Genomic DNA, 23,831 nt, shown 5'->3' with positions numbered 1-23,831 from the left:
CTGAGCCCTCCCCTGGGGCCAGGCACTTATCTGGCAGTTTTCCACATCAGTCCATTTAATCCTCAAACCTATGAGGTGGGCACTGTGTTTACGCCCATTTTACAGATGGCAACAACAAGGTTAAATAGCTGCTACAAGGTCCCGTCATTTGTAAGTGACAGAGTTGGGACTAGCACCCAGGCAGTCTGGCCCCAGAGCTGGCACGTTTAACCACCATGCCATCGACCACACCACCTGGCATGGGTCTGCTATGCTCTCCTCCTGTTCTCAGTGACTGGCTGGCTGACTGATGATGGATCTGTTTACTTTGCCAGAGGGAGGGTCCACAGCAAATTTTGGCCCCGGCCTCATTGGTATTTTTGCAGTAAGTCAAGGCCTATTTATTACTCATAGAGTATTTGGGGGGTCCATGATAAAATAAGAAATGCAAAACTTAATTTCGCTTCTCTGCTAGCTACACTGCTCATTCTTTTTTAATAACGCTCTCTTATCAGCCTCCTGGCAGCTTTTGCGTTTCCCGTGCATGTTAATTACTTTATTATTAACGTTGATATCTTTGGTTCGGCCCAGCATATCTTGGTGCTTTTTGTTTCCAACGTGCACCCATTTTGCCTTGTTCATTGGCATACGCGGGCCCAGTTCCTGTTTCTAAAAGGGATTCTTTGAGCCTCGGTAAACATATGGCTTTCAATTAGTCGTGCAATCCTCATTCCCATTTTCATCTCAGCCACGTCACTAATAGAGTGTGCTTAACATTTCCCCAGTACAGGCTGTATTGTGTCCGGTTTCTGACATTGTTCCTCAACCCTTGTTTTCTTTCCAGGTTACAGCTCAGAGAACCCCACAACCTAGCACTGAGTGATATGACAAACAGTAAGATGTCCAGAGATTGAACCCTGGGGTAGTCGGAGACAGGGCTTTGTGAGATGAGCCTGGAGGGTGATCCAGGACCAGATTCTGGAAGGACTTGAGTGTTAAGCTGAGAACTTCAGACTTCATCCTAAAAGCCAACATCCTCCCAAAGTAGATGATACAGAATGCTAATCCCATTAGGTGTCCCAAAATAAAAGGGAATGGGGGATTTCATGGTCCAACAGCTTAAGAAATCCCAGAAGCTATACATCTGCCTCTTGGAAATGTACAATGGACTTGAATTTAGCATCTTAAAGGCTCTGAAAAGTCCTGCAGTTTAAAATTTTTTAATTAAACATTTTAATATTTAATAATAAAAAATGTAATTAGCATTTTCAAAACTTCTTTGGCCACGGAACCCTTTTCTCATAGAGCATATTAACATTTACATATTCTGAAGAATATAATTTAGAAAGTGCTGCAGGAAGGGACGAGGAGTCTTTATGGGTTTTGAGCAGGAAGGGAGCATGCTCAGACTCTGTTTTAGAAAGGTGGCTCCGAGGGCGCCTGGGTGGCTCAGTCCATTAAGCATCTGACTTCGGCTCAGGTCATGATCTCATGGTTTGTGGGTTCGAGCCCCATGCCATGTTGGGCTCTGTGCTGACAGCTCAGAGCCTGGAGCCTGCTTTGGATTCTGTGTGTTGGTGTCTCTGTCTTCCCCTCCCCCACTTGTGCTCTGTCTCTCTTTCTCTCTCTCTCTCTCTCTCTCTCTCTCTCAAAAATAAATAAACATTTTTTTAAAAAGAATTTAAAAATTCGGGGCACCTGGGTGGCTCAGTCGGTTGAGCATCCAACTTTGGCTCAGGTCATGATCTCACGGTTCGTGAGTTCAGGCTGCGCATAGGGCTCTGTGCTGACAGCTCAGAGCCTGGAGCCTGCTTCCGATTCTGTGTCTCCCTCTCTCTCTGCTCCTCCCCCATACGCACTCTGTCTCTCTCTGCCTCTCAAAAATAAACAAAACTAATAAAAAAAATAAACAAAATAAAAAAGAATTTAAAAAGAAAGAATTTAGGAAGGAAGGAAGGAAGGAAGGAAGGAAGGAAGGAAGGAAGGAAGGAAGGAAGGAAGGAAGGTAGCTGTGGCAGCCAGTCGCAATGGGAGAGACTGGAGGCAGGAGGGGAAAAGAGAGGCCCTGAGCAGTTCAAGCAAGATGTAATAAGGATTGAAACCAAAGGTTTCAAATGTTTCAATGTTTTCTTTCTCTTTTATTTCAAGCCGCATTGTTGTCTTAAAATTGGAAAATCAGTGTTGCTATAATAAATCATAGCACAAGGATTTTACTCAGGCATAAAATCTGAATGAGAAAAGCAATCTGTGCAATCTTCCATCTTCAAAGGAAGCATTTAGCCCAACAGGGTGTTGGAACACAATGGCCATCTGTTTCTGCAAATCACTGGAGTTCATCGAGGCTTTCCAATCAGATAGACCCAGATTCACGTCCCGGGTCCACACCTTAGTGGTCCTATGACGCGCGGCAGGTGGCCTCACTTCTCTGTGTCTCCATTTTCCCATACAGTGAAGAGGAAGAACAATCCTTTTCTCACAGGCAGCTTTAAGGACTGCGTGCGGTGACATGTGCAAAGTCCTTAGTGTGGTGCCTGGCACGTGATAACATAAAACAGATGTCATTGCCCTTCTGTATTAGTGGGGATAGGCTGCGCTGGGCTGCAGTAACCCTCTAAATCTGGGAACCCCTAAATCTCAGCAGCCAAACGCATCAAAAGCCCATTTCTCACTCAAAGTCCACCTGTGAATCCGCATAGTCTCCAGGGTAACTGTCTTCCACGAGGCCGCTCAGCGATCTGGGCCCCACCACCAGGCAGCCGGCCGGCCTTACAACAGTTCTGGGCCTCAGCCCATTAGGGGCGAATGGTGCTTCACACACAGCACACTGGCCAGAATTGGCCATGTGACACCCCCCCCCACTGGTAAAGGGGCTGAGAACTATGGACAAGCAGCTGGGGTGTGGGGGGAGCCCCTGCCTCTGCCGCTCCTTCATTCCCTTCGGTCAGCCCACTTAACCTCTCTGAGCCTCAGTGTCCTCATCTGCAAACTAGGGCTCATACTTCCTGCCCTACCTTGCGTGGGATTGTCATAGGGGTATGTGTGATTATGTTGGTGAAAAACGCTAAGTTAACGTGAGAGGTGATTGTATGCTTACTTTTTGCTATGCCAAAGCTATGTCACTTTCTCTGGTCCATAGGAAAAATGTACCACTTCAACCCTCCTTAAATCTACGTTCCTATTCTTATTGCCCTGACGCATCCTGTCCCTAGATTGCTCGCTCCCCCCTCTCATTTGGGCCTTTTTAATTCTTTTTCAGTGAGATCATTAGGTCACAGTAACCTTTGGTGGCCGGTTCTTGGAGTGGCACAGGAGGGCAGCACATCCTACATGGAAAAGGAGACCTTGAAGTGTCACGAGGGATGACAAAGGGGCCACCAGCACATTTCTCCTAGACAGCAGAGAGAGCTCTCAGGGGTTCTGCATCACAAGATCTATGGTTGCTTAGATCCCTAAGGAGCAGCAGACAGGGGTGTGTGTGTGTGTGTGTGTGTGTGTGACCAGTATTCCCTCAAACATGGACAATGACAATGTGGACCGCCAAGCTCCATGGTATGCTTCAACTGCCAAATAACCAGTGCAAACTCAGGGGACTGTAGGTGCGGGGAGGGGACAGCACTCTTGCCCTACTCAGACCCCCTGGGAAACTTGTGTCTCGGATGGGACCCAGACCCCATGCAGAGAGGGACAGGAGGACAGGAGGAAGGGAAAGGGCTAAAAACTGTGCCACATAGAAAGGGTCAATGTCAACCCAGCAAAGAGAGGTGTCCGAGGAGCACAACCGCCGGAGCTTAGGAAGGAGCCATGGCTTGCAGGGGCCCGGACGGCAGAGCCCATGACCGTTGGGCAAAGTTCTGGGGATTCAGGTCTCAGCTTAGGATGAGGAAGAACATTCCCATTTTAATCTGACTCGTCCCAAGAATGAACTGAGCTTCCTTAGGAGGTAGTGAGTGTCTCATCATCAGAGGTGTGCAAAGACGAACCCTTGGCAGAGAGTACACACTAAGGAGTGGAAGCGAAAGAAAATGTTTGAGTCTCTTCAAGCCCAAAAGGTGTGTGAATCCACAAACTGGAACAGTGTGATCTCAGAAGACTTTATATGTGTGTATATAAGGAGAGAAGGGCGGGGGCGGGGAGGAAGAGAAGAGGGCCTAGAAAAGTGAGCAGGCTGTGGGGTGAAGAAGGGGGCATGCCCACCCACCCGGTGGGCGGGGGGGGGGGGGGGGGGCGCGGCTGGAGGATCCCCAGCGTGGCCAGCGGGGGGCAGCAGCACCAATCACAGCATCCTGTTTTGGGACAGTCTTTGCAACATTGCACTTTGGGGGTTCCCAGTCCGCCTGCCTCCCTGAATGACAACAGGAAAATGAAATGGATGCTTTGTTCTCACTTGCATTACCCTGGGGCACGTGTGTCTCTGGGCTTTGTAGTCTTTTGTCTTACCCGGCTCTTGCTCAGTGCTCAGAGCAGCCCTTTAAAGCAGGTGACTCTGGCATTTCTCCAGGAGAACCTGGGGCTCAGCAGGAGCAAGAGCTTGGGGCCAGAACCCTCATCCAGAGGCAGGGCCCGTGGCTGTCCATCATCCCAGGGCACTGTGCTGTCGCCCTACTGCCGCTTAGCCAAGGGCAGACGGTAAAATCTGAGATGCAGCGGAGAACAGGAGAGGGGGCACTTGACGCCCGCCCACGCAGCCACCTTCCTTTCTCCTTGATGAGCTGGGACTCCCAGAACTCCAGATGAGCCAGGGTTCCAGTGAGCAGCACAAACAACAGAAAGGGCCCTGGGCTAGGAGTCAGGACGCGGGGATCAAGTGTGTGCCCCTGGGTGAGTTGCAGCCTATTGCCGGACTAGGTGTTCTCTGGGCAAAATGGGAACAAGGGTGATGGCCCTACTAAATTTTTAGGGTTGTTAGGCAGATCTAATGGCGTTGAAAACCATAAAATTGAGTGCACGTGCCCAGCAGTGGTGAAATACAGTAGCTCTGTCCAGGACACTGCATGCTCCGGCTTCCTGATTTAGAGCGTTCTCACACCCTAGTTCTGTCCCCTCCCTGTTCTCACCAGGCTGGGCGTGGACTTGACAGCAGGGAGTCACTGTGAGCCAGCAGCCAGGCCATGCGGCAGGCTCCTGTGAGAGGGCAATGAGAAACACCGCACCTGCATGGCCAGGCTGAGTAGGGCCAGCTTGGCGGCCTTGAGGCATCAGCTGAGCAGGAGAGACGGCCAGTCCTGCCAAGGACCAGGGCTGGGCAACTTGAACGGGGCCCTCTGGGAGCTCTACTCACTTCTGGGGCCACAGACCTCTCCCCAGACCAGGGGCAGTTACCCCCACAAAGAGGCCGGAGGGATTCTGTCCTAGAGGCAGGATGTGGGTGAGTGGGCACTTGAGCAGGCATGCCCAGGTCTGACTGGAAAGTACAGGAGGAGGGGCTGCCTTTGGCCAACTCGGGGCCAGGACGAAATCTCGAGTAGGGCAGGGCACCAGAGTGACCGCGGAGGCAGCTCGTGGCTGGAGGTGCCTGGCCAACCATGTGCCCTGGGGTGGAGGAGAGCACCGTCTTGGGACACTTGAAACTCATTGCTGGCACTCTAGTGACCAGGGCACGCTTTGGTGTAGTTTGGGATTTGTGGTTTACAGCAAAGGTTTGGGAAGTTGGGCAGACCAGGGAGCAAGTCGCGGCTCCAGCATTTAGTGCCTGTGTGACCTTGAACACGGCACTCAGTCTCTCCTCTACTCATTTAGCACCCCTGAAAAGGGGCTCACTAGAGCTCACTCATGCAGTGATTGTAGGAATCCAACGGGGTGTATATATGACATGCTTAGCCCAGAGTCTGGCATGTGGAGGAACAGGTGCCATTCGCACGGTGGTGAAGAGGGGTTATCCCAGGACCAGGAGGGGACTTTATGGGCCTGGCCATGGATGGATGAGGCTGATGATGGGTGTCAAGGCTGGAGAGATACGTGGGGCCCATCATAGAGGGTCACGATGCTGCGGTCACGAGTCAGTGCGTTTTTCCTGCGGTCTGAGAAGCATTGAAGGTCTCTGAGTTGGGGATCTGGGTGGAATCAGAAAAGAAGGTGAGACCAGAACCCAGGGTTCTGGTCTCACCTGGGTGGAGCGGTTCTCTGAGCTAGACAACGCGAGAGGAAGGGCAGGTTTAAGGGAGAGAGTGACAAGTTCAGATGGAAAACGTTAGGTTGGAGGCCCAGGAACATCGAGGAAAGGGGTGCCCCACAGAGAGATGCCCCTCCGGGGGAGGAAGGGGAGCAAGAGGGCCCCAGCAGAGAAAGGCATAGATCTGGGAGAGGGCAAGGCCTGGAGGTGACAGGAGAGAGCCCATCCAGAGTGGCCTTTGAGGGTAGGGGACTAAATAGGGTCCCTCATCTCTGGCCACTAGGGTGGGTCGTGGAGACCATGGGGAGCATCGCAGTGGCCTGAGGAGAGTGGTGACAGGTACAGAATGTAGCTGGCATTCCAGATGCCTTTTTCAGAAAGCTCCCTGCAGGGCAAGAGGAAGGGGCAACTAGTTCGAGAAACAGAAATCGCCCAAGGAGGAGTTTTGGACGAGGCTGGGGGCTGGGGTGGAGGCAGAGGGTAACTCCCCAGGGAGACAGGAGCACGGCGTGCCAGAGGCTTTCCTTCCCCCAGTCACTGTCCGGGTGGTGCTGGGTACACATGAAGTGACCGTTGCCTCATGAAGCTCTGGGTTTTGTTTATGCTTAGGATTTACCTTACAGCTCACAGTCTCACCGCTCCTGCGGGCTCTGCAGGTCACAGGCCTCCCTTCTCTGCAGCCCCTCTTGTCTCCCCCTGCTCTTTTCCTTGATCTGCTCGTCCCCTGCCTACCCCCTCCTCACTGGGGCGCCACCAGGGGGCCCTCTGGCCTCTGCCTGCCCGGGACACCCAGCCGTGGCTCCCACAGGCACGCTGGGAAATGCCGGCCTGCGGCTTTCTGCCTGTGGGTTGAGGCATCCTGGTCCTGCTGAGGTGGGTGCAAGCCAGACTCTAGGCAGACGACCCTGCATCCCATCTGGTGCTGCCACCGCGGAATCACGGAATGTGGGCGCTTGAGGGGACCTCACAGGGTAAGGGGCCAGCAGACTTGCTGCTTCTAGAAAACTCAGGTGACCATGTGAACAGTTAACCCATATTTCCACGTACCCCAGTGTCAGCTGAGGTCTCATGGGCCCTGAGATCTGGGAAGAACTGCCTCAAACCCCCCAGATGGGGAAGCCAGGGACTAGGGACGCGCTGGACAAGCAGCATGGACGTGGGTGGGTGGCAGACAGACCCAGCTCACGCGGCCGGGCCCTGTGCTTCCTAGCATCTCATTCAGGAGAAGCCAAAAATCTGGGTGTTCCCGTGAATCACCTGAGTTTTAAGTCCTGCCTATGAAGACAAAAAAAATGTAAGCACTGTGTGGATCAAGTAAAACGCGTCAATGGCCCTCACGCCGCCCAGAGGCTGTGAGCTTCTCCCTGCCCTAGAACTGAGGGAAGACCCACACGCTGGCACCCAGCCGTCCCCTGGTGACTGTCTCTCTTGAGGATGTGCCACTGGGTCATCGACTCATCTGGGGAGGTGTGTGTTTGGGCACTGGTCTCATTCCCCAGCACAGGCAGGCTTGTGCTGACAGGGGCCGCTGCAGACCATGACACTGACACCCGAGAAGCAGGGGGGCCACCGCCCGTTCACCGGGCGCCCGGTGAAAGCACCCTCACGATCAAGCGCCTCTTGGCTTTGGGTTCGGTGGCAACATCCGTGAGCTCTTCCTGCTCCAGGCTTGCCCCGGAGGCCTCAGACACAGGCCCAAGGAAAATAGGGGCGCCTTCGAAGGCCCACCTCCCCAGGGAAGGGAACAGAGGCCGCAGGAAGGACAAAAGAAGTGGAGCTGCCCCCCCCCCCAACCCTGCTTTGCAAGAAGGAGATGGTGCTTGCCTCCGCCTCTGGCTTGCTGTGTAACCTTAAGCAAGTTTCTTGTCCCATCTGAGCTCCGTTTCCTCACCTATATAACATGGGTATCAAATTCCCGGCTCCTTCACCAGACTGCCCTGAGGTCAAGATCAAAGAGGGACTCTCGTACGAACACATATGGGCTCCAAAGGGCCAGAAAGATTAGGACCTATTACGGCACTCGTCAGCCCTTAACTTCCCCCAAGACAGTCCTCACCCCAGCGGTGAGCCTTTCACAACCATGAGATTTCCCACAAGATTCCAAATGCAGAATGCCTGTCTGAACAGGACCAGGCGGGGGTCTTGCTGTCCAAATGGTGTCCTCAGGCTGACCAGGGCTCCTTGCCCTCCTCGGTGAGGTCCTGGCCACCTCCTCCACCTCATCTCCCCTCCACAAAGCAGGCTTCGTGAGGATGTGGCCAGAGGGCATCAGGTGAGTGGCTCTGGGCCCCATGTTTGTTGTTCTGGAAGTTGTTCCAGGCCTATGTGAGCAAGGACGCATAGCACCAACGGATCGGATACACCCAAAAGCCAGCTCCGGGGGGCTGATACGGCAGTGCCTAGCACCCATGAATGGCAAATCCCCATAAATGTTGTGGTGAGCAGCCCACAAGGCTGGCCCCTCCTGTGCCAGCCTGCAGCATGACCCAGTGCCCAGGGCACAGGACCGGGCTCAGGACACCTGCATCTGGGCGTCTACTCAGTCACCCACTCACTATGAGTGCTCTGCCGGGCCTCAGTTTCTCCATCTGTGAAAAGAGGAATTGGAGTAGTGCATTTAGTGTTTGGAAATGGGCAGCCAGGGGAGGGAGATTTGCACTGTTCCAGTGACCAGAAACCACGCCTGGCTTTTAGGGCCCACAGCCTAGGAGCTCTGAGTGCCCTGCACTGAACAAGACAGTCCCTCACAGCAAAGAATTGTACCCTCTCCAAAGAAAAACATGTGGGAGCATCCCTGTTGAGAAACCCCGGTGTGTGATCTCACAGGTCCCATTCTTTCAGGATCTGGGATCCTGAAAAAAATTCACCCAAACTCATAACCAAACATTCTAAAAAAGAAATTCTTACCTTGAAATGACAGCTCTAGCTTTGCTGCCTCAGAGATGTGGGGCTGCTGCTGTTGAGATAAGCAGCCCAGCCCCAGAGGGATCCAGAAGGTTCCTCCCGGCTCTAGCGCTCTGTGACTCTGCAGTGGGAGATAATGATGATGGTTTACATATAAGGAGAGGGCTTTCCAGCCTCTAAGGCCTGCTAAACACACCATTTACCTCCTTTGATGGTCTTGCCAACCCTGGGAGGTTGCAGATGAGCAAATCATGGCTCAGAAAGGCTTAGGGATGTGTTTAAAGTCACATAGCTGGCAAGTGATGGACCTGGGGTCTGAACCCAGGGCCCTTTCCCGTCCTTGCCCAGACTTCCTTGATGAGACTCCCTCACCATTTCCCCCAGAAGAGGCATTCACCTGCCTTCCCAGGAAAAGAAAAGCGTCTCAGGATTCTGAAATGCAGCCCATGAAGGCCAGACACCCTCCCCTCCCCTCCCCTCACCACACACATTCAAATTCACATTGATATACATACATGTACTCTCCTCTAGTAGAAAAAAACACCAATTTTACTATGTATTTCAAAAATCAACTTTGAAATTAAAAAAGGAGAAGAGGAAGAAGAAGGAGAAGGAGGCGGAGAGGAAGAGGAGGGGGAGAAGAAGGGGGGGAGGGAAAGGAGGAGGAGGAGGAGGCAGAGAGGAAGCAGCAGCAGCAGCAGCAGCAGGAATGGCCCAGTGAAAAAGTTCTGAAAGCCAGCTTCTGGGAGCTGCTCAGAAGGTAGAAGGCACCCCTCCTTCAAAGCAGCACAGGCTGAGTAGGGCTTGGGAACCTGAGCCACTCACAGCAGTGGCAGGCATCAAAGGTCCAAGGGACCAAGAGCCCCGTGGTCACAGGTGAAGCATATGGCTCCCTTCACTCCCACCATCCAGAACCCCCACCCCAGCCTCCCTGCCCAGACTTGAAACCCTGGCCGGCCCCACGCAGGACACACAGAAGCCCAGTGTGGTTGAGATCTGCTCCAGGGTCAGAACATACAGACAAGCTGTGTCAGGTCTGTGCTGGTACTAAGCTATCACTCAAGTGTCAGGGGTGTGTGAGTGACAAGAGAATCTGCATTTTTGACCAAAGATCTGCTAAGCCGAGGACCAAACGTCACTCTCTTATCTAAGATCCTTTAAGGCCTCGCGGCCCAGAAGGCGGTCCCTGGACCAGCAGCATCAGGGTCACCTGGGAGCTGCTTGGAAATGCAGCATCCTGAGCCGAAGCCAGACCTCCCGCCCCCATCTGCACTTTAACAAGCTCCCTGGGTGGTTTGTGTGCACAGCATCGAGTAAGAAGCAGTGTCAGCCCCTCACTTACTACCCGCCAGCCGCGCTGGCCTCCTCTTGCTCCCTAAAACATGCCAAAGTCTTTGGCATTTCAGATCTTTCCTACCTGTTGTTCCCCCTCTCAGGAATGCTCTCCCCCTAGGTGCTCACATGGCTGCTCTTTCTCACCCTTCAGGCCCTCAGACTAAACGTCACCACTTCAGAAAAGCCTTCCCGGACTGCCTGACCTGCAGTCGGTGCCCCCCTTGGCACTTTTCTTTGGCTGCGCTGATCACCGTTCTGTTCACAGCTGCACTGTGTGGTTTGCGCTCGCTAGAGTGACCGCTCCAAGAAGGCAAGTGCCCTGCCGGCGTCTATACCTGGACCCGGCATGGAGCATAGTCCATGGCACACAGCAGGCACACGAGACTGAGTCGATTCTGAATGAGTGTAGGACAAATACAGTCATGAAATATAGGACAAGTGTAGTCATCCCTCAATGTGCGCAGGCTCACGTTAACTGCACCGTAAGTTAACCCTTGGACTCGCTTTGCACCTGGGAAACTGAGGTCTCCAGAAGGGTGGGGCGTGCCAGACGCTCACCCAGCAAGTCTACGGTAGAGCGAGATCAAAGCCTTTGGCCTTTCAGGACTCACCACCTCCACCCCTGCCCGACTCCCTGCCTGTCCGTTTGTGCGGCCTGACAAAGCAGGATGTTTGCAGGGGCCACTGACCTACATTGTGAGTAATTGCATTATGCAGAGGGACTCTCGGGCCAGCTGCTCTCCTTTTGCTGCACAGATGGGGGAGGCTTTCCCGGGCAGCTTCTGCAGGCCTCCCGCCGAGCAGCGGTCGGACCAGGAGTCAGGTGTGAGCCCTTCCAGCCTCTGGCCCTCACGGACAGGCGTGGCCTCCCTGCTGGGCACCGCACCCTGTCAGGCAGGAAGAGCATTTTATCAGCTTGCATTCCACTCCCAGCGCCAAAGCACAGCCTTCACAGAGCTCCGGGGGCTTCAGAGGAGGCCGCTATTGAATGTTCAGCGGTTAAGTCATTCCTCCCACAAACAGCACCTCACAGTTTATACAGCAGGGTTATAGGATTATACATACCCACTGTCTCCTTGGAATGTGATGTGGTGCTTGTGAGAGGCAGGGCAGGCTGGGAAGAGCATCTGGTGAGGGAGGAAAGAAAAGTGACTGGTTCGGGAGGCAGACAGACCTGGGGTAGAACCCAGCTCCAACAGGTACTAGCTAGAAATTTGGGGCAAGTTCTTTCATCTTTCTGTGCCTCGGTTTTCTCATCTGCAAAATAGATAGAACACTTTGTTGGAGGCTTCAACAAGACAACATATGGAGACCTCACAGCTTAGTACCTAGCACGCTGCTGTCACCCGTGACAAGAGAACTGGGTGCTCTTAGGGTGCCTGTTACTGGGTGAGGTCAACTCATTCCCCCTCTGAGGCTGCTTCTCGTGGAATCGTCCTGATCTTACTAGAATGGAAGAGCCCTGAGGACAGGGCTTTTGTCAGCCCTGGTTACTGCTGTATTCCCCCCTGCCCAGAACAGTACCTAGCAGGTGGTAGTGCTTTATAGTTTTGTGTTGAATGAATGAATGATTACTTAGGTAATTGCCCAGGTGGACAGCAAGTAAGGAAGAAAAATAGAGGGGAAAAAAAGCAATTTGAAAGCTCTTGTAGGCTATTCAGCCATGGAAATTGATTTAGACCAGTCAAAATGCTGTAGTGCCCAAACGTATGGAGAAGCAAGATTGCAATCCTGGCTTAGACCCTTATACGAGATCGCAGCATGGCATCCGCAGGGGGTAATGCCCTGTGATCGATGGCCCTGGACTGCATGACAGGCCCACGCTGGGAGTGTGGATGAGTATAGGGCCAGATAGGCCTGGGTCCTCCAGCCCCACCTTTCCCAATATCCCCTACCCTCCCACAGCACTCCCACTGCGGGGAACTGGCGGGGGAGGGGGGGGGGCCTCCAAGGTGCCTGGAAATCTGGCCTCCTGTAAGACCACTGGGTGCTTTCTTAAGTAACCCAGGATGCTGCTTCCGGCTTTGCGGCCCCACCGAGCCACAAAAGTAGTTCTGTGTCCTCAGCAGAGGGTGATCCGCGGCGCCGGTCCAGACCCTCCACGCTGGTCTTGGATGCCCTCTAGTGGCACTTTGGTGTATGACAACTCCAAGTAAGGGCTCAGGTGGTGGCGCCTTTCCACACCCCCACCATCCTTCCTCCCCCAACATCCCAACCTTTGCATCATCAAGTGCGTCTCTCTCTCCCCATGTGTGTGACTGTTCAGACCACTCTGAACTCAAGTCCCAGGCATGATTAGAATCGATCAGATAAGAAAAGGCATGGCTTTTACAGTTGGCTTTGAGATTCAGTACAGGGGTACTGACTATTCAAACTCCCCACCCCCTGGCCCCAGGGGTACATGAACCTCATCACTCCTAAAACCACCCAACCCCTGCCACTCTTATCCATGTACAGTGTGAACAGACATGGGGTTGTGTGAGGATGATGTTAATGACCAGGAGATTTTTGTGGCTTCTGGATCAACACCTTTGCACTAGCTCACCCTCAAGACCACTGACTTCTCTGAACTCTTGACTGGCCCTTGATTTTTTTGCCGCACTCCCACCTCTGCAGTGGTGGCTGTGCTTAAGTTTATTGAGATGGGTAAGGGACTAAAAGACCAGATGTAGGGATTAGGATTTCAGGATGGGGAGCATGGAGGGGGTGGGAGTGGGCAGGCTACCGGCAAGTTAAAAGGTAACCTGGCTAGAATGTCAGCTGCAGAAGGAGGAAGACAGAGCTAACAGCAGTTTGATAAGAACTACCTAATGGAGTCTTAGTCAACCGTAAGAAACATATGAATCACCAGTGGGAGGTAGTTGTTTAGAAAGCCAAGGATATGTGGAGCAAGGGCATAGGCAGACTCGCTTAGGACCACCACCTGGAGTGCTGAGCTCGATTATAGGCCTATAGATCAATGGTGAACTTGAGCAGTTTGAAGGACCAGGTCAACTCATGGCAGGAGGTGATGTGTACCTTCACGGCAGCTCTTTCCTCCTGAGGAAGGGTGTGCGGACTCAAGAAGAGAGCTTGGGATTATTCTGAGGACCCCAGAGGAAAGGCAAGGACCAATGGGTGGAGGTACCGGAGGAAAAGGTTCTGGTTCAGTAAATGAGCTGTGTAACCACTCACCAAGAGTGGGAGGGGGCTCTCTGTCACTGGGGATATAAGAGCCAGACAACCATTCTTGGCCTCCCACGAATAGAGTTTTCATAACATTGAACAATGGTGTATGACAGCATCAGTCCTTTATACACAAAGAATCTAAGAGTCTGTCATAAATTATTGCCTTTCATTGGAGAACAACAGATACTATCATCATTAATGGGTTTGCTATTCATGCATGACTGTAATGGGCCTGTGCTACTGCATTCTGATGTCTGCTTGGTTGTCAGACATTAGAGAAACCCAAGTTTCACTGTTATAAGTCACTGTTGACCTTGGGACCAGCTCCTTTCTCAGTATCCTCAATTAAACAGTGAAAGTAAATTAGGAAACCCCCATTACCCTTACTAGAATCCAGCCCAGCTCCTGGGCGGGTAGCAGTAGAGGGGAAATTTCTAGCCTTGCAACTCTGACTGTGGTTCCTGGAGATCACCTCCTGGGTTGGCTCTCACTAGTACCCACGGCTGCCACTGCAGAGGCCTCAGGGATCCATTCCAGCCTATGTGTGGACTCAATGACCATGGAACCAAAGAGTCTGAGCTAAGGCTTTCTGTGGCTTGAGAAAACAAAAGGAAAATCAAGCTTAAGAGAGCATGCAGCTGGATGATCTGTTTACAAAATGGCCTTAGTGCGCCATCATTTCCCAAATCACAGGAGTCCAGGCCATTGCCTGCCTCAAAGTCCAGGCCTAGAGAGCAGGGCCAAGAGAAATAAGTTTCCCATTCCTGGTTACCTAAGGCCTGCTTTCCACATCCCTGGATCCCACCAAAGTGCTCCTTCTTCCTGGTGAGTGACCCTGGGGATGCTTACCTCTTCTTCTCAGGCATGTGGCTTTACTCCGGGCCTCAACAGGACAACTTCATCCTGGACACAGTTCTTTGATGAGATACCCTCAGTGTGTATCTGTTCCAAAGGCAAATAGATTCACAAATACATCTTCAACTTTACTTAGTAAATTTGTTGTTTGGATGTAGAGATCCTAAAACTATTTTGTATCTATTTAGCATTGAGCAAATGAGTGACTATTGTGATATTGTGGAAAACCAGAGATCTCACTGCAAGAAAAGAAAGATGCAAACACGGAATGGGAAGAAGAGCCCCGTGGTGTAGGATTTTATCTCTATCTATCTATAAACAGATGGTAGAGATATAGGGATAGCTACATAGAATGATGATGGATGGATGGATGGATGGGTGGATGGATAAGTAGATTAGATAGATAGATAGATAGATAGATAGATAGATAGATAGAGGAAGGAAGTAATGATACCCTAGGAACAGTGAGCACATCTGGTGCCCAGATCTTGGTTTCTAAATATCATCCTCCACTAAAAAGAACCAAGACTCCTCAGAGAAATGACTGATTCTAGGCTGGGGAAAGGAAAGCACAAAAAAGTGCAAGTCCTTGGTGTTCTGAGAAGTGGTAAAGTGCTCCAAAAAATTATGGGGATGTATTGAAAAAACACACGAGGCTGCATGAAGGAGCCAGTTTCCCACTGGCCAGATCTCGGAAAATTTGAGCATCAAAATGAATGATAGTAAGGATTATAAAGCACTGAATGAAAAATTAACCCCTAAATGCATACTGACCTACATAAATAAATGGAAGGAAAAGTAAGATCTTGTTTACAGTGGCATGCCAAGTATTTAAATAAAACGATAAGAGTTAGAAAGTCACCATTTTGCAGCCACCAGAGGAACATGACTCAGGTAGAAACCATCACTGGATGCTGAAACCACTGGGTTGATGATGGGGAAACGGGATACTCACACAGTCTCAAAGTATCTCCCACAGATTATTTATTAATTACAAGAGGGAAATGGTACCTTTGAAGTGGAGAGATCTAGCAGACATCACCTGAATCAAATGATCACAGTAACATCACCAATAACGGGACAAAGTGCCATCAAGTGCCACTGATGTGAAGCTCCAAAGAGGGAAAAACATCACTTTACATAGGATTCCTGCCATGATGCATAACCCGAATCCGATCATGAAAACACATTTGGACAAACCCAAATTGGAGGACATTCTACAAAATAGCTAAACTGGATTCTTCAGAAATACCAATGACATAAAAGACCAAAGTAGGATGAGGAATTGTTGAAGATTAAAGGAGACTAAAGACATGACAAGTAAACGCAGGACCCAGTCCCAGATTGGATCCTGCTTTGGAAAAGCCACAATTGTCTTAAAGGATATTATTATTGAGCCAATTGGCAAAATTTGAAAACTGATAGTATATTAGATAATATACTGTATCAGTGTTAAATTTCCTCAATTTGGTAAGTATATGTGGTTATGTAAGAGAGTCTCCTCATCCTTAGGAAATACTTGCTATATATTTAGGTCAGGATGTCTATAACTTACTCTTGAACGGTTCAGAAAAAAATATGTAGAATATATATATTTTTTTAATTCTCTGGGTGTGTTTTTCTCCTTTTTCCACCATGTGGCTGATTATTTCCCAGAGATTGCCAGCTAAAATTGTTAAGAGAGAGAACACATTTGGGTAAGATCCTCTCCACCATCCCTTTTCAAGCAGAGCACTTTGTACTAGGAAACCTCGTAAGTCTTTGACCAGACTCTGGATTGGCAGCTGTAGGTCAGGTACCCACACTTTGACCTCTCAGCTTTGGCCCAGGATAGGTCATGTGGCATATAACATGGCTGCCAACACTGCTCCCTCACTCGGGGTGATGGGCAAAAAGGTCTCCTTCTTCTGGCCTAGCCAGTAGTTACTGGGGTTAATCCCAAAGACACCTGAAGGCCTCTTGACATAACTGTGTGCCTCATTCTCACCCTCACTCTTTCAACAAACATTACAGATGTATGCTCTGGGACTGGTCCTATGCTAAGTACTAGAGGCACAGGAAGTGACCCACTCCCTACCTTCAGGAGATCTGAGTCAAGTTTGAAAGGCATGAAGAACAGATGACTAGAGTGCAGGGCTGAATCATGACCAACAAACAGAAGGCAGCCTCATGGGAACACAGAAGAGGGGCCCAAAAAGCCTCCTGGGCAAGGGATTGGCTATGGCTCAGGGGAGGGAAAATGGCCATCAGATGGGGCCCTGGCTGCTGGAAGGGTGCCCAGTGCCATCCCTGGGTTTCTGTTTTCTCTTTGCACAGCCGGACCCAGCAGGACGGGACATCTCCATCCGCCCTCTCCTGGAGCACTGTGAGAACACCCATATGACCATCTGGCTTGGCATCGTCTATGCCTACAAGGGGCTTCTCATGGTAGGTGCGGAGCAGAAGGCAGAGGTTGGGGGATGCTTCTCTGTCAGAGCTCTCTCTCCCAGGTGCCTCTGTGAACATAAAAATAAACAGAGCCCCCAGGACTAAGCACTTAACTGTCTGCCAGGCCCGGCGTCTGCCACGTGTTACCTCAGTTCCCACAACAGCCCTCTGAGATAGGTGCAGACAGTGCTGAGAAGGCTGAAGCTTGGTTTGCCCAAGGTCGCTCAGCTAGTAAGTAGCAGATTCAAGAGCTTAACCACAGACTAACCCCAAAACTTGTGAGTGTGCCTCACGGCAGTCACCATACCACTCCCGGAACAATGGTCGGTCAACATCTACTGCACGTTCACATCCCACATTTTACTGGATTCTCTCAAAGTCTGTGGGAGGTGAGTGGAGTCATCCTCATCTTATGTAGATGAGGAAAGTCAGGCTCACAGAGGTTAAAGGGCGCCTGGTAACCTCCAACCTCCGAACCCAGTACTCTTTCCACTCCACCCAACTGTTGGCGTCAAAGGTCACATACCAAGCCCACCAGACACATCTGGAACGATTTGAAAAGGACAGCCGCACCCCCACCTTATCCCAGCTTGACCCCTGAATCTTCTCTCCACATCCTGTGCAAACCATGCCTCCACTGAAATCCCTCCAGTGACAGGAAACCAGGTACCATACCCTCCTTAGGTCTTTGTACGGGAAAGTTAGGTCACCATCCGTATAGTCACCATCTGTATATAAGTCGCCTCTGTATAGCTTCCACTTAGAGGCCAAGAATGAAGCCCTCTCCAAAGGTCAGGTAAACCAGGTTTTCTTGTATTGCTCGAACGTATCCTGCTGCTTCAGAGAACTGTTACTGAGGGGCCACACCAGAGGAGCATATACTAGGCAACCCTAGGCAAAGATTGTCCCCAACTTCATGCTAGTTGAGACCAGTTTCCATAGGGATTCTTTGAAGATCACTGGGCTGCAATCTGGGCCCCACAAGGTAATGACCCTGAAGGTGTCTCCAGGGGGTGCCCGGAGTGGAACTGGGACTTGGAGGCTGGCCAACAGCCCTGGGCTTGGAGAAGGGCACTCAGGAGACATGGTCACTAGAGCTGTCAGAGACAGTGGCATGGACCGGAAGGCAGATCCATCATTAGTGGGCAAAGTTGCCAGAAGGCAGCTTTCGAGTCCACATTAAAGAAGGATTTTGTCCAACAGAGCAGTGTCTGCAGATGTGGTGGCGCCCCCTAGGAAGGAAGTGCTCCCTGTCACAGGAAGCATAGTGGTACCTACGACTTGAGACCCCTAGCACTTGCTGAACAAAGAGAGTGAAACCAGACTCTCCAGGATGCCTCTGGCTCCATGTTCCCTGATCCTGAGACACTGTGAAATTAGATTATGCTGAATCCGATTGACTCTTTAAACTGGATTTATCTGTAACGTTTTGACCATCCATTATCTTCTCCACCTACTTGCAAAAGTGGCTGGAGATGACTATATCTCTTCCAGTGAAGCTATTAGCTTCAGTCAGATCGTGTCAATAAAACTGTATTTGGCAGCACAAGTGCTTTACTGTTTCCAGTGTATGCACAGAATAACCCACAGCCCTCCTGGCCCTTAGGGTCTGTGACTAAAATTCTACCCACCCCCCAGGTCCTCCTGCTCTGAAACCACAGCATTTCAAGGCTGGAAAGAGTGTGCCCAGCCCTGCAGGCCCACTCTCCTGTCAGATGTTTCAGGACTCCTGGCCCCTAGTGCGCATCCCCAACAAGTTTTGTTCACTCACTGCTTCCACACCTCTAGTGGTGGGGACCTCACCCACTCAAAGTGGCCTGTGCCACCCAGGGATGATGTATTAGTGCCCTGTGGCTGCAGTAACAAACTACCACAAATGGGTAAACACAGAGTGGCTTAAAACAACACACATTATTCTCTCACAGTTCTGGAAGCCAGGAGTCTAAAACCAAGGTTGAGTTGTGCCCCCTCCAGAGGCTCCAGGGAAAATGCTTCCTTGCCTCTCCCCAGCAGCTGATGGCTCCAGGCATTCCTTGGCTTGGGGCTCCATCACTCTGTCTCCACCTCCATCTTCACATGGCCCTCTCTCTTTTCCAGGTCTTTCCTCTGTGTGTCTCTTACAATGACACTCATCATTTGATTTATGGCCTACCTAGATAATCCAGGATGATCTCATCTCAGGACCCTTAATTATATCTGCAAGGACCCCTTCAAATATTCAGTCTCTGTGAATTAGGATATAGACATGTCTTTTAGGGCCACTGTTCAACCCACTATAGATGGGTTATTTTTCTAGAAGGTTCTTCTCTATCTTCAGCTAAAATCTGCCTTGATGTAACTTGTGCCCATGAACCCTCATTCTACTCCTTGAAGGCCTAAGAACAAGTTACTGTTTCCTCCTGACAGTCTTCAGAGATTTGCAGCCAACCACCAGGTCCCCAGACTCGCCCACATTTTACGACTGGTAGAGACTCTTGTGATGGTGCAGTGGGCCCCCAGACAGGTCAGTGAGGCTCGTCCAGCCTGTGATTCTTCCCTGGAAGAAGTGGACCGCAGAGCCCAGCCAGCATAGGCACTGTGGGACTGAAGGGCCCACACACGAAGGAACTAGCACAAAGCAGACTTTCAACAGCGTTGGATTCTTTCCCTCACTCAGCATCTGCTTCCTGGGCTTCTCGCTCCCCCATTTTAAAAGGAATCTTTAAAAAACAAATAGGTCTGGGGGTGCCTGGATGGCTCACCTGATGGAGCATGCAACTCTTATAGGTTTGGGCCCCAAGTGTGTGTGTAGAGATCACTCAAAAATAAATGAATAAATAAATAAATAAATAAATAAATAAATAAATAAATAAAATTATAGGTAGATAGATAAGTAAATAAATAAATTGGTCTGTGAGATAACACATTTAGAGAAAAGGAGAGGAAAGCAGCCATGGTTGTATAAATAATACCAATTACAAAATGACTTTTAACTTACCCTTGTACAGGACACTTTGGTTTGCAAAATGCTTTGTGCAGCACTACAGTCATCTTCTCATTTCATCTGGATACAAACCCTGTGAGGTGGTATTATTATTATTCCCATTTCACAGATAGTGAAACTGAGGCCCTGAGAGATGAAGTGACTTGCCCCAAATCACAGAGCCAATGAAGAGTAGCAGATTCCAGATCCTCCGGCCTTGTGCCCAGCTGCCCTCCACCACATGGCATTTTGCTGCTGCCGTATTAAGTCAAACCTGAAAACAGAAGCCCTCAGGGTGATATTAAGTGGCCATGCAGTTTTGGATGCCCTGAGCTGCGATGATGAGGTCAAGAGGAAAGAGGGGCCTTTGGGGAAACTCCGCTTGGAAGGGCCTCGACTACAGCTGAAGGCCCTGAACAGTCAGCAGTCTTGGTCAGCTCTCCCCCCAACCCCCGCCCACACCACCATTCTGCTGGGCATTCCGGCTGCACTTCCTCCACAACCTTCCCTCCCCTTAGACCACCCAGGAAGGCTAAGGCTTAGATCACACTGAACCTCTACCTTGTCCATTTCTGTTGGGAGATATACTGGTTAGGAGTAGAGCTGCAAGTGACAGAAAAGATAGTTTCTTAAGAGATAGTTAACTTCCTTCTTCAGATAAGCAATCTAGGGTCGGTGGGGGGCTCCCAGAATCTCAGCTCCTTGGATCTTGTGGCTCCCCCATCTTTATCATACAACTCCCACGTCTTGGTCTAAGATGACTGTTGTGGTCTAAGATGGCTTCTCAAGCTCCACCCATCAGACTCCACTCCTACTAGGAAGGAGGAAAAGGAGCACCGTTTCCCTTAATAGACACTTCCCAGAACTTGTACACACCACTTCCACCTACGTGGTGCTGTCCTGAACCTATCATACACCACACCTAGCTCCAAGGACAGTTAGGAAATGTAATCTCCATTCTGAGTGGCTTTGTGCATTGGGAGGTAAATAGAAGTCCCAGACACAGGTGCTCTGGCTTGTTTAGCAGTAAAAAAAAGACAAGACTGAACTTCTAGAAACATAGTCCACTTTTGCTACTGTTTTACTGTGTGGCCTTGGACAAGCCTCATCCTCCTCTCTGGGCCTCAGTGTTCGCTCTAGAGTGAGGGGAGGCGGTCGAGATCCCAACTGGAAACCCTTCCCACCACCGCCTCCTGTATGTGAACTGTGGTGGGGCGAAGGAGAACCAGATGCTCTGACACCCCCAGTCTGCATTTCCTCAGCAGGACTCCACCTGGGGCCACCAGTGGAGACTGAGGGTGACATCCAGAAGGCCGGGCCCTGACCCCCCTTCTCAGAGTGGCAGGTGTGTGCCACCACGTGATAATGATGACTTCCCCTTTCCGCTCACCATTTCAGTTGTTCGGTTGCTTCCTGGCTTGGGAGACGCGTAACGTCAGCATCCCTGCCCTCAACGACAGCAAGTACATTGGGATGAGTGTCTACAACGTGGGGATCATGTGTATCATCGGGGCCGCCGTCTCCTTCCTGACCCGAGACCAGCCCAACGTGCAGTTCTGCATCGTCGCCTTGGTCATCATCTTCTGCAGCACCATCACCCTGTGCCTGGTGTTTGTGCCCAAGGTACGGCCCGCCCTCTGCACCCTGCCCTCTGGCCTCTGGTCTTGGACCCTGCACAGAGGGGACACCTGGCCTCCTCCGCCTTCTGGCAGTTTTATGCTTTCTGTACTTGTTATGATCACGGAAAGTTTGGAAAATGCAAACAAGTAAAAACCAGGTTTTCCAGAAATCTCACAGAGTCGCATCACCCAAGAATAATCACTGTTTAATGTTTTGTTTTAGTTTTTTTTTTTTTTACTAAAAACTACATAGTTTTTATGCGTTTCCTCCCAGCATTTTTTTAATAAGTGTTTCTTTTTTTTTTTTTAATGTTTCATTTATTTTTGAGACGGGGGGAGGGGCAGAGAGAGAGGGAGACACAGAATCCGAAGCAGGCTCCAGGCTCTGAAATGTCAGCACAGAGCCTGATGTGGGGCTCTAACTCAGGAACCACGAAATCGTGAGCTGAGCCGAAGTCAGACACTTAACCAACTGAGCCACCCAGGTGCCCGCCTTCCAGTCTTTTTTAAATGGCTAGGCAGTGATGCTTTTCCCATTAGGGCTGCGATGATAGCTCACATATCATTTTGTAGTTTGCCTTTTTCACTGTTAATGTCTCCTGTGCATTTTCTCACAGCATAACCACCATTGACAGGGGATACCCCGTGTCTTCTTATCTGCTTGATTCCCTTATTGATGAGCATTACAGTCATTTCCAGATTTTTTTTATATTATAAATTAACTTTTTTCTACGTAACACACGATCCCCATTTCTGGCTACTCCCTTCAGATAGAGTCGCAGAAGTAGTGTTAGTGGGTAAAAAGGAATAACCACTTTGAACAGCCACTCACATTTTCCATTCATCAGAAGCACTGATCTTGAAGACCAGCCTGAGAGATGTTTCTCAAACCTTATCCTTCCCATCAGCAGGCAGGTGAACCAGAGGCCTCGGTGTCCTGGGAGCCCCTGCAGTTGGCTGGTCTCAGCATCAGAAAAGAAGGGGAAATAGAGAGGGTAGAAGGAATTATTGCCCTGAGTAGGGGAGGGAGAATGGGGTGAAAAGAGATCACTTGGGGTCCATTGTCCCCCAGACAGACTGCCCATGGCACCTCCATCCAGTCAGTCCCCGAGCAGTGTTTTCCCTGGAACACTGATGCCGTATATGCCTTCTTTCTCTGGTTGTCAAGGCTCCAGCCCGATGCTAAGATCTCTCTGCCTACACTCTGACATCCTCTCATTCCAGTCAAAGATGCCAGATGGCTCCAAGCCCAGCCCTGACCGTGTCACTCTCCTCTGTTACCCTCAACAACTCCTCATTGCCCCTCTGGCTCCGGAATCAAGTCCCCAATATGGGCTGCCTTTCAGGAACTTTGGGTCTCCTCCAGTTTCTCCTAAGAACCCTGTCCACCATCCAAACTGTCCTTCTCCATAAGCACCCTGAGTCCCAGGCCCCCCCTGCATTTGCATATGCCTCTTCTTCCCCCTGGAACTCCCTTTCCTCACCGTCCCTCAGGCTGTCCACAGAGCCCAGCCCGGGCCCACAGCACCCACAGCCCAGCCTTCCCTGGATACTTCCGGCCTCTGGACCATGGGGTCCTGACAGACAGGGGCCACGCCTCCCTCAGTCCTGGCTCTCCGGTGCAGGCCCAGAGCCAGACTCAAACCAGAAATGTTTCTTGAATAAATGAGTGAGACTGGGATCAAGCAGTGGCCTTTTTTCTTATATAGCAACACTTTTGTCCATGACAGAACTAGTCACCAGTCTGTCCTCAACACTCATCAATGGTTCTAAAAAGCAGAAGGCTTCATTTGCCTCCATCCATTGTCTTCCAACGTCATCCTCGGGGTTATTTTCCATGTGGAACGAAGCCTAAGGCAGAGTACGGCTCAGCTGGAATCAGGCCTAGGGGTGGGCTCTGCAGGGGGTTCTGGATGCAGGTGGCCTCGGTCAGGAGACCAGACTTCTGCTGACAAGGAAAGAAACAGACTCGGCGAGGGAGGGGGGTGGGGCTGCCCAAGGGTCACACACCAGCGAGTGGCAGAGATGAGCCTGAACCCAGGGCCCCGGGCTCCCAGCCTGTGTCTGTGCTGCCTCCAATGCAGGACCTGCTGTGGCGGAGGGGATGGGACACCGGGGAGGAGGACCCCGGGGTTCTCCTTTCAGTCATCCCTTGTCCTTCCAGCTCATCACTCTGAGAACAAACCCAGATGCAGCAACCCAGAACAGGCGATTCCAGTTCACTCAGAATCAGAAGAAGGAAGATTCAAAAACGTCCACCTCAGTCACCAGCGTGAACCAAGCAAGCACATCCCGCCTAGAGGGCCTGCAGTCTGAAAACCATCGCCTGCGAATGAAGATCACAGAGGTACCTCCCTCAGCACCGGCAGCCAGGGCCCCAGCCTCCCGGTCTCGTCCCTCTGCCCCAGAGTAGGGCCTCTCGGGGCTGCCGCTCCTGACCTCGCCCCCTCTGGACACCCCCTTGCATCAGGCT

The 23,831-nt window shown here is 51.0% G+C and overlaps 1 protein-coding gene and 1 long non-coding RNA gene across 2 annotated transcripts in view; one reads left to right on the top strand and one right to left on the bottom strand.

Annotated features, from left to right (window-relative positions):
* Nucleotides 1-23,831, top strand: part of GABBR2 (gamma-aminobutyric acid type B receptor subunit 2) — a 352,196-nt gene that overhangs the window by 316,667 nt on the left and 11,698 nt on the right. The window contains exons 14-16 of the mRNA XM_045042557.1: nucleotides 16,667-16,777; nucleotides 21,138-21,362; nucleotides 23,523-23,705. Of these exons, the coding sequence (XP_044898492.1) occupies nucleotides 16,667-16,777; nucleotides 21,138-21,362; nucleotides 23,523-23,705 (519 nt within the window). The remainder of the gene's footprint in view (nucleotides 1-16,666; nucleotides 16,778-21,137; nucleotides 21,363-23,522; nucleotides 23,706-23,831) is intronic.
* Nucleotides 2,174-8,869, bottom strand: LOC123381479. Its single transcript, XR_006588505.1, has 2 exons — nucleotides 8,145-8,869; nucleotides 2,174-2,510 (listed from the first exon to the last, which is right to left on the bottom strand). It is a non-coding gene; the product is annotated as an uncharacterized LOC123381479 (long non-coding RNA).

Source organism: Felis catus, chromosome D4, assembly GCF_018350175.1.
Source record: "Felis catus isolate Fca126 chromosome D4, F.catus_Fca126_mat1.0, whole genome shotgun sequence".
In the NCBI taxonomy this organism is placed as follows: Eukaryota; Metazoa; Chordata; class Mammalia; order Carnivora; family Felidae; genus Felis; species Felis catus.
This window is presented reverse-complemented; position numbering and strand designations above follow the sequence as displayed.